This window comes from Capra hircus, chromosome 28 (genome assembly GCF_001704415.2).
Source record: "Capra hircus breed San Clemente chromosome 28, ASM170441v1, whole genome shotgun sequence".
Lineage (NCBI taxonomy): Eukaryota > Metazoa > Chordata > Mammalia > Artiodactyla > Bovidae > Capra > Capra hircus.
The window spans coordinates 42,071,970-42,084,200 of NC_030835.1; the positions used below are offsets into that span (position 1 = coordinate 42,071,970).

At 41.0% G+C, this 12,231-nt stretch overlaps 1 protein-coding gene across 1 annotated transcript in view; it reads left to right on the forward strand.

The window, feature by feature from the left end:
• FMN2 (formin 2) overlaps positions 1 to 12,231 on the forward strand; it is a 368,530-nt gene that overhangs the window by 120,462 nt on the left and 235,837 nt on the right. Inside the window, exon 4 of the mRNA XM_018042550.1 lies at positions 7,483 to 7,538. Coding sequence (XP_017898039.1) covers positions 7,483 to 7,538 — 56 coding nt within the window. The remainder of the gene's footprint in view (positions 1 to 7,482; positions 7,539 to 12,231) is intronic.

Sequence of the window (12,231 nt, forward strand, 5' to 3'; positions counted from 1 at the left end):
TGGTGTGCTGCAATTCATGGGGTCTCAAAGAATCAGACACAACTGAGCAACTGAACTGAACTGAACTGATGGGATCAGATGCCATGATCTTAGTTTTCCGAATGTTGAATTTTAAGCCAGCTTTTTCACTCTCCTCTTTCACTTTCATCAAAAGGCCCTCTAGTTCTTCTCTTTCTGCCATAAGGATGGCGTCATCTGCATATCTGAGATTACTGGTATTTTTCCCAGAAATCTTGATTCCAACTTGTGCTTCATCCAGCCCAATATTACACATGATGTACTCTATATATATAAGTTAAGTATGCAGAGTGATAATATACAGCCTTGACATACTCCTTTCCCAATTTGGAACCAGTCTGTTGTTCCATGTCTAGTTCTAACTGTTGCTACTTGACCTGCATACAGATTTCTCAGGAGGCAGGTAAGGTGGTCTGGCATTTCCATTTCTTTAAGAATTTTCCACAGTTTGTTGTGATCCACACAGTCAAAGGCTTTGGAGTAGTCAATAAAGCAGAAGTAGATGTTTTTCTGGAAATTACAGTTTAGGAAATAGCTAGGTGTAGATACAGTAGAATCAATCAATTTCACTGAGAGATATTTTAACAGTTGTTCATATCTTGTGTTTTACACCAGAGATTTGGGTGATATTTTCATTTTTTTTTCATCCCTAGGGTGAACTTCTCAACTTTAACTGAAACATTTATATTATCCTCTAACATTTTAGGGCAATTTAAAAAAGTTATGAAGCATTTTATGTTACTGATTTTTTTTTTTTGTAAACTGGAGGAATGCTAGACAGAAAGTTAGTGATAATATGAATTTTAGTTTGGTAAGAGATGATAGTTGGGATTGAGGCCAAGAAGTTTTCAAACTAATTTTTTCTTTGTTATTCGATATAACTTGTAAAATGCCAGAGTAGCAATTTTTAATATAACAACTTGTCTCCTTTTAAAATGTGTATTCTTAAAGAGGATGATGGAGATAAGTAGAAAATAGTATAATGTAGTAACTTATTTTTATCCAGCTGATCTGTTAATAAACCCAAGAGCCCAATAACTGTTTTGTCCAAAATGGCCTAATGGCCCTTCCTAAACTTTTCCTACTGTGATTCTGCAGGGCATTCTCATTCTGGGACCATTCATCCTCCCTGTAGTAAGCAGGCAAGTGAGGATGTCAGTAACAGTGAAAACCATGCATAGACCCTACGTTTTTTGAAAGATAGATATTAATACAAATATTGATAATGTGATTATTAATAGTGACAAACTATTTCCAGTGCACTTTACTGTGATCTGTGTAGTGACTTCACCACTAAAATTGCTGTTTTCAGCATGTGGTCCCTTTCAGCTTTGTTTTAAAATAAAAGAACTCACTGATTATTTTTCTTTCTGAAGAAGAAAGACTTGTGATTCCATCTTAGGAAATTGACAACTTGGTTTTCCTTTGACTTTTTTTTGCCTTTTGGCTCTTCTTTGTGTGTGTGTATGTGGATGCCTTGATATAAATTTATTTATTTTAATTGGAGGTTAATTACTTTAGACTGGTTACTAATCCCCATGTGTGCATGCTAAGTCACTTCAGTTGTGTCTGACTCTTTGTGAACTTACGGACCGTATCCCCCAGTCTCCTTGATTCTCCAGGCAGAAATACTGGAGTGAGTTTCCATCGCCCTCTTCCCAACCCAAGGATCAAACTGGGGTCCCCTTGTCTCCTCCGTTGGCAGGCGGATTCTTCCCCACTAGTGCCACCTGGGAAGCCCCACTATCCGCATGGCAGGCTCATTCAGATTCGTGGTGCTGCCTTTTCTGCCTTTCTCGGGGACTGCACTTCTGTTTTTCCACAATCCATTTTGTGAAACTGGCTTTCCCACCTTCACTTACTGGTGAAGAAATGGACCCTCCTCTATGGTAATCTAGGTGCAGAGGCTGCAGTGAGCCCTCAGGGGTTGTGGGTTCTTGGGGATCTTCGGTTCGTACAGCGTCTTTGTGTTGCCTCCACAGAGGGGCCTGAGGTGCTGAGGCTGAGCACCTGAAGTCCGTAGAGTGAAGTCTCCTAGAAGGACAGGCTGGAAAGGAAGTTAGAGAGCAATGTGCTTGCTCCAGATGTTTGTAGCAGAAACGTTAATAAGAGATTCTTTTCAGTTATCTTTTCTCCTTATCTTCTGTCTCTTCATTTCCCTTCACTTATTTGATGCAACTCACCCCCACCATGGTGGTTTTTCTGGAGCCTCCTGGCACTTTATTCATATCTCTATCATGTGAATTATATAGGTTTAGATTTGATCTGTATCTACTATCTGTCTTCTGTGTAGACTCCTAACATTTCAAGACCTTTGGATACAGTATATACTTAAATATTGAGTGAATAAATGAAGGTCTTTTGTTGAAAAAGATATAAATATTAATAAGATATCTACTCAGCACATGAATGCAAGTATTATATTTGATGGAATTCTGTGTTGCTGAAAGAGCCCGAGAACCATTTTAAGGGCTCATCACCAAGCTTCAAAGGTTACTTGATAGATTTACACAAAGAGAGACTTGATTTTAGTTTTGAATTCGTGGAGAACAGGGTCAAGGTGTGAAGAGTGACTTGATCATTCTTGGTGCATCTTTAGAAAATCAAGGCTGTTATCTTCCATATATATATATATATATATATATATATATATATTTGGCTGTTCCTGGTCTTAGTTGCAGCATATAGGATCTTCATTGCCACATGTGGGATCTTTAGTTCCCCAACCAGGGATCAAACTTGGGTCCCCTGCAGTAGGAACATGGAGTCTTAGCCACTGGACCACCAGGAAAGTCCCTTTCTTTCTTTGTTTCAATAAATTCTTTTAGAAAATTAATTTTGTTTATTTATTTCTGGCTGAGCTGGGTCTTTGTGGCTATGTGCAGACTCTCTAGTTGTGGCCCTGGGGCTTCTCCCTGCAGTGGCTTCTCTTGTTGTGGAGCATGGGCTCTAGGCACTCCGGCTTCAGTCGCTGCAGCTTGTGGACTTGTCCCTTGGAATGTGGAATCTTCCTGAACCAGGGATCGAACTCCTGTCCCCAGCATTAGCAAGTGGATTCTTAACCACTGAAACACCAGGGAAGTCCAGGTCCATTATCTTTCCTTAAAAATGTGAAGGGTCAAGAGATTTAACAGAGGACTGATTTTAGAAAAGCAATTTTGGCACAGAAAATCCTGGAGGAAAATATGGAAGGATAGCTGGTAGAAACACGGCAAACTTTTTGTATAGGAATCCTAAAACCTGTGTTTACTTGCTGGCTAAAAGAATGGTAATCCACCTTGGCTCCAAAAAGATATCAGAGCAGCTTATGAATGTGTGAGGTGTACAAAAAGATGATAGAAGGAAATAGACTAGATTGAAAGGAACTGAGTATAGCACTGAGGAGAACCAGCATGCTGAAATGACTTTCAGAAGGACTTGCAGTTTTTAAAGATGGTTGACATTTATCTCTCAAGTTTAAGATAGAAAGGGAAGTGGGAACACAGCTGGATAATGCCCTGTGTCTGTGAGAGGAAAAGCAATAATCTCAGAAGGATGACTATTCTGTCCTTTAGTATCCAAAAGAAGTATTTCTATGGCTTCTAAATAAAGGAGCTTCTGTGGGATGAAATTTAGTGTGAAGTGCATTCTCAACTCATTTCCAGGTTTTTCCTGATGCTTTAGTCCATGTTCGCTTGAGGAAAAGCATAGATTCTGTAAGGGGCCTGGGGGTGTTTGATGATGTTTATCTCTCAACCTGCCACCTGACTCAGGAATAAAATGCTCTCAAGCAGATGAACCATGTCTCCTGGAGATGATTCTTCATGTTCAGTTTTATTTTTATTTATTTATTTATTTATTTTTTAATCAGCTTGCATTTTCCCCTCATATATGCAGGCTGATGCCTCTCTGTGGACATCCTTTGTTGGCAACGAGGGTCAGATCCAGACTATTAAATAATCAAATAAGCAGAATACAGGGTTGACCCCTTTTAGGGAAATTACATTTTTAACCCCATCTTCATTTGTGTAAGGACATGGGATACCAGAGTAGAGACATCTACCGTTGGTTAGGCTGCTAATCATAAGTCATGGTATTTAAATGAAATTTAATGAATTTTCTTTCAATTAAATTGATTAATTTTGAGTCAAATTGATCACTAAAGAAGCTGTAATTTAGTAATTTTATGTAAGCTCATTTTTCATTAAAATGTAAAAGCTTTGAGAGACTGCTTATTCATTTTCAGAAGGTGTATTTTCTGTATTTTGAAGGGTATTTGATTTATGCTTCATTCCTAGCAGAGTGGCATACCCTACCCTTTTCCTTCCTGTCCTCTCGACAAATGTAAACCTCATCCCGGTGTGTTTTGTTTTGTAAGTCACTGGCTTATTTGTGATGATAAAGAGATCATTTCTGAAGCATATTTGGAATTGCGGAGTGCCCAGAAATTTTGTGAAGTTTTTGTTTCGTTTTTTTTAAATGGAGCATTTAAATTTTTGTCAGGAATGTTCTTTCTCCCACTCTACTTCAGACAGTAATGTTTTCTTAAAACCAGTCTAGTTTCTTAGACTTCTAGTTGGATGGCTTCACTGACTCAAAGGATGTGAGTTTGAGTAAGCTCCGGGAGTTGGGGATGGACAGGGAAGCCTGGCATGCTGCAGTCCATGGGGTGGCAAAGAGTCAGACATGACTGAGTGGCTGAACTGAACTAAACTGAATTTCTTAATCCTTAGGAAGGGTGGGTGGAGGAGTTGGCAGTTTGAGATGTGCTCTTGAGAGCTCTCCCTGGGTCACTCCGAAAACACCCGTCCTGATGATGAAGAGGGACTGTCTGCGGGTGCAGGGCTGACAGAAGGCAGTTCTGAAAAGCTCCCCGGTTCTGGGAGGAGGGGTGGGAGGCCAGTGCCCTGGTAGTTCACACGAGGGGTCCACACTCTGAGGATACTGGAACCCGGTGGGTTTCTCCCCGACCTGCCCACAGGGTCCTGACCGGCCTGGTGCTCAGAGGCCCGTCACTGGGCACAGCCCAGCCTGTGTTGTCCCTCGGTGGGCAGCCCTTTGTGAGTTTTCATGCTTCCTTTTGCTCTTTTGCTTCCCCTTCCTTCTTTTTCCTTCTTATTCTCTCCTGTTTTCGCTCTCCTCGACATTTGTTTTTCTTCTCTTGATTATTCTCATTTGTTTCCCCCTTACTTTGTAGTTATTCTGTCCATTTCTTTCACCTTAAAGTCTTGACCCTCTAGAACTCCTGTGCTCCAGCTTATGATCTTGAAGAGAATATTTTGACGTGTAAATTTCTCCCAGGCGTCATAACACACTGATTCAAGGAGGTGGTGAAAGAGGTGAGGGGGAGAGGATGAACTCAGTTCAGATCAAAGTTCAAATGTAGGTGTTCAAAACAGTGGAATATTGATAACACTCTCTAGTTCTTTGTTTTGGTGAGGTGGTGACATTCTTTTTACCGTCAGAATCCAGAGGTTTGCTTTTTGGAGCAGGTCATATGGCATAGGACTATTTTTTTTAAAAAACTGGGAAACACTGTATGTGTCTTTAAGGGAAAGGGCTGTTTGTGACCCCTCTGGAGACCCTGTGGGCTCTGCCTGCATCGCCTGCATAGACAGACAAGGAAGAGAAAGCGTCCTCATTTCTACAAAGCCCCAGGGTCTTGTCTCAAGTCTCTTGTGTTTCGGAGGATTTGAAGGTGACTAAAACCAGCAGAAAACAAGTGTTCTAGAGCCTGGATTTGCTTTAACATTAAGTGTCCTTGCTGTGATGTTAAAGATCTTTCTTCAAAAATGGCCAGCTCTTGTGTTGAGTTCAAAATAGAGCTCTGTCAGTATGAGACAAATCTTTTGATTAACTTAGTAAAGTATCGTATTTGGGAAAACACTTGTGTGTTAAAGCTGCTTGTTAGTATCGTTGCCACAGTGATGCCTGTTGGTGAGTGACCATGCCATGCTGTTCTCAGTGATTCTGTTCTGACAGACGTACCCTGAGCTTAGGGGCAGCCCTCGCAACAGCATGGCGACCTGTGCCCTGCCCAGCGCCTGCTCTCCTGGGGCTCCCACTTTGCTTCCATCGTTTCATCATTCCTTGGTCTCACCCTTCACCCCTCCCACAACACTCAACAAATATTTTACACATCTACTGTGTGTCAGGCACTGTTCTAGGTGCTGGGGAGTCAGTAAGGAAAAGAATATACCAAGTGTCTGTCTTCATAGAGTTTGATTTAGTCAAGTAAGTTAGAGAAATAAGTCGGCAAACAAGTGAATTCTATAGCATTTTGTTTAAGGATCGACTTTGTGGAGAAAGTAACAGGGAATGGGGTGCTCCATGGAGCAAGGAGAGGGAGGGTGTGTGTGGCAGAGATCCCCACGCACCCAGATCCCCTGGAGGGGGCAGGACTGTGTGCACAGGGCAGCAGGAAGGCTGGTGTGGCCAGTGTGTGCTTGGCAGGTGGGGACGGCACAGAGGTCGGGGCGGCGGGAGAGGAGAAGGTCGAAAGAGGCTCGTGGGGCCCAGGTGGAGACCATGCTTTAATCCAAGTGAAATGAACTTTCAATGAAGGTTAACAATACGTTGTATGATTTAAACCATGAATGCCTTTTACTTTTTCTGTGCATTGTCACACACGTGAACTAAAATGCTGTTAAATTAGTAAAGTCTGAGGTATCCCCCAGAGTGACTTCTGTGTGTTGTCAGGCATCTGGTCTGTGTGCCAGTCTGGGATGGGGAGCAGTGGGACAGTGGGGAGACAGACTCATCTTTGTCTCCCTACCAGCTGTGTCTGGGCCTCAGCTCCTCACTGCAATGCAAGGATGAACAGGAGAAGTCGTTCTCAGACTCCAGTCCACGATTGCTGGTAGTTCCTGCAGGCTCTCTTATGTCTTTATTTCTGTGAGCTTCACAGAAAGCATCCCTCAGCTTAAAAAACAGAAGGATATGTAGCCTCGGCTATCCCTTAGGTTTTCCAGCATGAAGAAGCTGCAGTCCCATAGATTCTGTCTCAGATGACCATCACTCAGTGCCTCTTAGCGAGGGCACATTATCTCTTGTTAAAAGGGCAAGGTCAGCTGTCAACAGTCAGATAAGGTGCCCAAGACCCGGTCCTTCCAGGCTAGGGAGTTGGCTTCCATCACTGTACAGACTTAAGAGAATAATATGAGCAGTGACTGTCTTAGCAGATACTTCCTGGCACAAAATAGAAACTAGCTATTGAGATAAGGAATCATGACTGATGTGTAAAGAAGGGCATAGTGCTAATCTAATTTTAAAAATACCTAATGACATGAGTGTGTCATCTTGTGTATTATATGTGCTGAAAAGTGGTCATGTCCTCATAGCATGTAAGTATAGCTGGAAAGTAGCCTGGGTGTTTGGGTGCTTATTGTGGTTGAAGGTATATTGTAGTTAGTTTCATTTTCTGATCAAAGAAATGGGAAAATCTGCTCTTTAACATATTGCCTGTCTTCTTCCTTTTCAACCCAGACTCTCAATCTGCTGTTTTAGAAACTCCGAAAAAATGTTCAGATGCTGCTCAGCAGGTAAGAAGACTTAATTAGGCTGTGGGATCCTTTTCTCTCATGTTTGTCTGCCTTAGCTTCCATTTGCCCAGCCATCCAGGCCACCCGTGTTTCTCAGCCTGCAGGGGACTCCAGGCAGGTGGGTGGGTGTTTTCTTCCATTCAGACTTGGCCAAGGAAATCAGCCTTGAAGTGGCTCTGGGCACAAGCTCCTCAAAACCTGTATCATTCCACATCCGGCCAGAGAGCTGGGCTGCAACTGCTGGCTCCACTAGGAAACAGGGGCCATTCAGGTGTCATGTGGAAATGTGCCTGGTTGAACTAATAGTCATATGGATATGATTTTTTTTTAATGTCCAGAGCTTTTTGAAAATCAAATTATATTCTTAAGTTGATTCGGTGAATGAAACATTAGTGTCTGTTTAATTTCCATGGAAACTTTCTTCTTCTGTTACTAAAGAAGTCAAATCTAACGTCTTTTCTTGCACCAAAATGCACTTCCTGCAAAAATAAGAAACGTTTGTATGGAATAGTAATTGGGGTTAGAAGTTGTTCTTTTGGATATAAAATCATTTTTAAAATTTGTTTATATATTTTCCAACTATAATTTGAAAATAACTTAGTATTAGAAATTACGAGCATGAAGCATATTCTCTGGAGGGGAGTCTAAGTAGAAAATGAGATGGCTCTTGCCCAGGTTCCAGGCCCAGGTCAATTTCTGGTTAGTGATGGCACACTATCTGGGATATGGTGTTCTTCTCTGTAAAAATCAAAGAATCTGATGATTTTTGAGAATTTTTTCAAATATAAATTGACTCCTCTTTTCAAAAAAAGCAGCCCTGCAGCATACATGGAAGTTTGCTCCTCCTGGAGGAGAAATGGAGATATAAATTGGTTGAGAATTTCATTTTATAAATCCTCTGGTGCTTTTCAGAAATATAGCTAGACAGGTCGGTATGATAAGAGTAAATATACTCTTAAGAATAATGTCATAAAGCAGGTTTTCCCAGCTTCTTTTTTTTTTTTTTTAAGAGCAGAGACCTCTGTCAGGCTGGGTTACTTGGAGAGGTCTGGTGGACTCAGCTGGAAGTTCATTACCTTGTAGTTGTTCAGTCACTAAGTCGTGTCCGACTCTTTGTGACCCCATGGACTGCATCATGCCAAGCTTCCCTGTCCTTCTCTATCTCCTGGAGTTTGCTCAGATTCATGTCCATTGAGTCAGTGATGCTATCTAAGTTTAGTGATTAGCCAAGAGTGAATACAGTGAAGAGAAGTAAAAAGAAATAATCAGAAAAATTTGTGCCCTCAAAATATCTCATTATTCTTGCAGCAGTTTTTTGTCATGACTAAGTTGTAATTTGAGACAATATGTTAGATTTTTCTAGTTCTTATCTAGTTCAGGGTGCATAGTATTGAATTCTCTGTTACATTGATAATCCCAAAGAAATTATAATCCCAAAGAAAACCTGAACAAAAAGTATTCTACACTATCAACACATACAACAATGCTCTGTGGATTAAGATTTCATATAGAATAATATAAGGTAGATATTCATGTGTGTGTATAAAATTATAGTGATTTTCCATTTTTCTTGAGCTTTGAACCAATAGTATGTGGAAAACCTGATGAATTGGGTAATTTTAAAACACCTGATGTTATAGCCTGGAAACTTATAAGCAAAACAGACTAATTTGAATTTCATACCTTCTCATTTCCTTGTTACCAATGAAGTATCTAGAAACTGGAAAATGCAGTAAATTAATTGGGAGGCAGTTGAAGCCAAGCACTCAGTAATGACATCACTTACTCTTGGAGTCACTGGCTGTTTGTCATTAGTTTACTTGAGGACGGGTTCTTTTTTGAGATGATATGTGTCTGTTTCATAAAACCTGAAACAACAGCCCTAAGAGGGATGTGGGAAACTAGAAACCTGTGTACTGTGCACCTGTTGTTTCACTGTATTGTCTTAGGCAATTCTTATAATAACCCTTTAAAGGCATTTTCATTAATTCATATTTAACTGATAGGGAAATGACATTTATAGAAATTAACTTGCTTTAGGTCAAAAATTGATAAAGGGTAAGAGTCATGATTTGAACAAGAGGTTTGACTTTGTACCTCATGTTCTCTCCAGTATGAAAAAATCTAGACTTTTACACATGTAATTTTCCTATGGCTATTTGATACCGTCTCATGCCAGAATCATCCAATGATGAGGTGAGAAATTTACATTATCCTATTTATACCTTACATAAGAGTCTGATGTCAAGATTTGTTTTAGAAGCTTAGATTGAAGCTGACTGGATCAAAGATACATGTTTAACTTTCTGCTAAATTGTGTCCATTTCTCAAACTTCAGTGCCTCACTACTCTTGAAAAAGGTGCAGCTCTGTCTTTTGTGTAACGCGCCTTGCTTCTAGTTACTAGACAGCAGTCTGTCTGTCAGCTGCCCTTGCAGAGGAAGTGGGAGGCTTCTGGCCAGTTTGCCCTGTGACTGATGGATGTGATGAACGCAGAGGGTTGGTCCCTCTGTGGAGGTGATGTGGCTGGTGCGTTCACTCTGTTCTCTTCAGGCGCCTGTTCTCTCCATTCAAGTGCTCTGGAGTATATTGAATTAGTTTTGACTTTTTCTCTCTCTGTACTTAATAATTCTGAGAACTCCATATCCCTAGACAAGGCCCATGATTCCTAATGCCTCTTCTTGCTGGGAGGGGTGGAAGGTGCAGGAGTTATCTGTGCACATGGAGAGAGACCCACTACTACCCTCCAGTGCTGTCACCCAAGGCCCATGGGTTAGGAAGTTTTTAAACAAAGCTACCTTCTTTAGACTTCACTTATTGATTGCTATTGCTAAGTCACTTCAGTTGTGTCCGACTCTGTGTGACCCCATAGACAACAGCCCACCAGGCTCCCCTGTCCCTGGGATCCTCCAGGCAAGAACACTGGAGTGGGTTGCCATTTCCTTCTCCAATGCATGAAAGTGAAAAGTGAAAGTGAAGTCACTCAGTCATGTCCGACTTAGCAACCCCATGGACTGCAGCCTACCAGGCTCCTCCATCCATGGGATTTTCCAGGCAAGAGTACTGGAGTGGGTTGCCATTGCCTTCTCCGTCACTTATTGATTATTTGAATTCAAATAATACGATTTGAGGGGCTTCCCTTGTAGCTCAGTCGGTAAAGAGTCTGCCTGCAATGCAGGAGACCTGGGTTTGACTCCTGGGTTGGGAAGATCCCCTGGAGGATGAAATGGCAACCCACTCCAGTATTCTTGCCTGGAGAATCCCATGGAGAGAGGAGCCTGGTGGGCTACAGTCCACGGGGTCTCAAGAGTCTAACATGATTTAGTGACTAAACCACTAATATGATTTGAAAGCTGCCCTAGCTAAAGAGTTATGTCATAAGACAGAAACAGGACTGTCTGTATTCTGTATGTCTTTTTATTCTTTGGCATTTGAAATACTATTTAAACTGTAAATTCATTTACATGCTACAATATGTAAATAGCCAAATGTCAGTTATAGTCTCTAAAAATGTTTACTCCTATGTTAAAGATTTATGGTAGTTCAATTGGTTACTGCCCAGTTTTTAGCTTATTTTTTGCTTTTGAAGTTACATATAAAATATGTGCTTCAAAGCATTGTCCTAAGACTCTCAACATCTTTCTGATGTAAATGGACTAGCTGAAAGGTAAATAGAATAAAATTTGACCTTTGAAAATTCTAGCTTTGGATAGACATCAAGAAATTGAAAGTTGGGTCTTCCTACACAATACGGTATTTATTGAGAACAGTCACATCTGATACAGAGTGTTAGATAATGAAAACATTAAACAAAATTAGTACTCTGTCACCCTTTACATTGTATGCAAATAAATTCTCAAAGGTCAGGAAAATGTGTACGATTTGAACTCAGTCCAGTTTTAATTTCCTTTGAAATTGGCTTAAAACTTTTCCCCCAGGATCCTGCTTTGATCAGTCCTCTCAGTGCCCAGTTGGATTGCAAACTTAATTGAGGAACTGAGTGTTCTTTTCTATTGGTTCTCCTTTCAGAATATCCTTTATGGTGCTCTTTATACAATGACTGCTCGTACAGTTTATTGTTAGTTTCAGATACATGTTTATTTAGAGGCACATCAAGGGAACACGTGTGATGAAGTAATGTAGCCTGGTTGATGGTGCTTGAGGGGTTACTCACCTGTGTTATGACGTAGACAAGTTCAGCGAGTAATAGAAGACTTGGTCAGATCAAACAAAGGGGTAAGGGATGTGATTTTGAAGGAATAGTGATGGAGACATGAAAACAAGCAACTTGAATTGCATGAGAGAGAGTGACTTAGACATATTAAAGACTTGGGGAAAAGGGCATTCCTTTTAAACTCTAAGGCAATAAGTGATGTGAAGTCACATGTTAATTACAGACCTACAAAACAACAATTTACAAGACAGGTAAACAACCACAGTGGAGACCAGAGTAAGAAAAAGAGGGGTTCAAGGGGAGACAGAAAGAGGTGGTTGTGGTCTAGAAACATAGGTTGTTCTTCCTTGAAGTTTACCTCAGACTCTGAATGTTCTTAGGTGGATTATCAACACATTGGTGCAGTGACTCTGGGGGTGGTGGTGGGGGGTGGGTAGGGGTCGTTGGGAAGGGGGAGACACAGTCATCCCCCTGTGGAAGCATGGGAAATGGGTGCTGTTTTGGCAAGGTGTTCCCCATT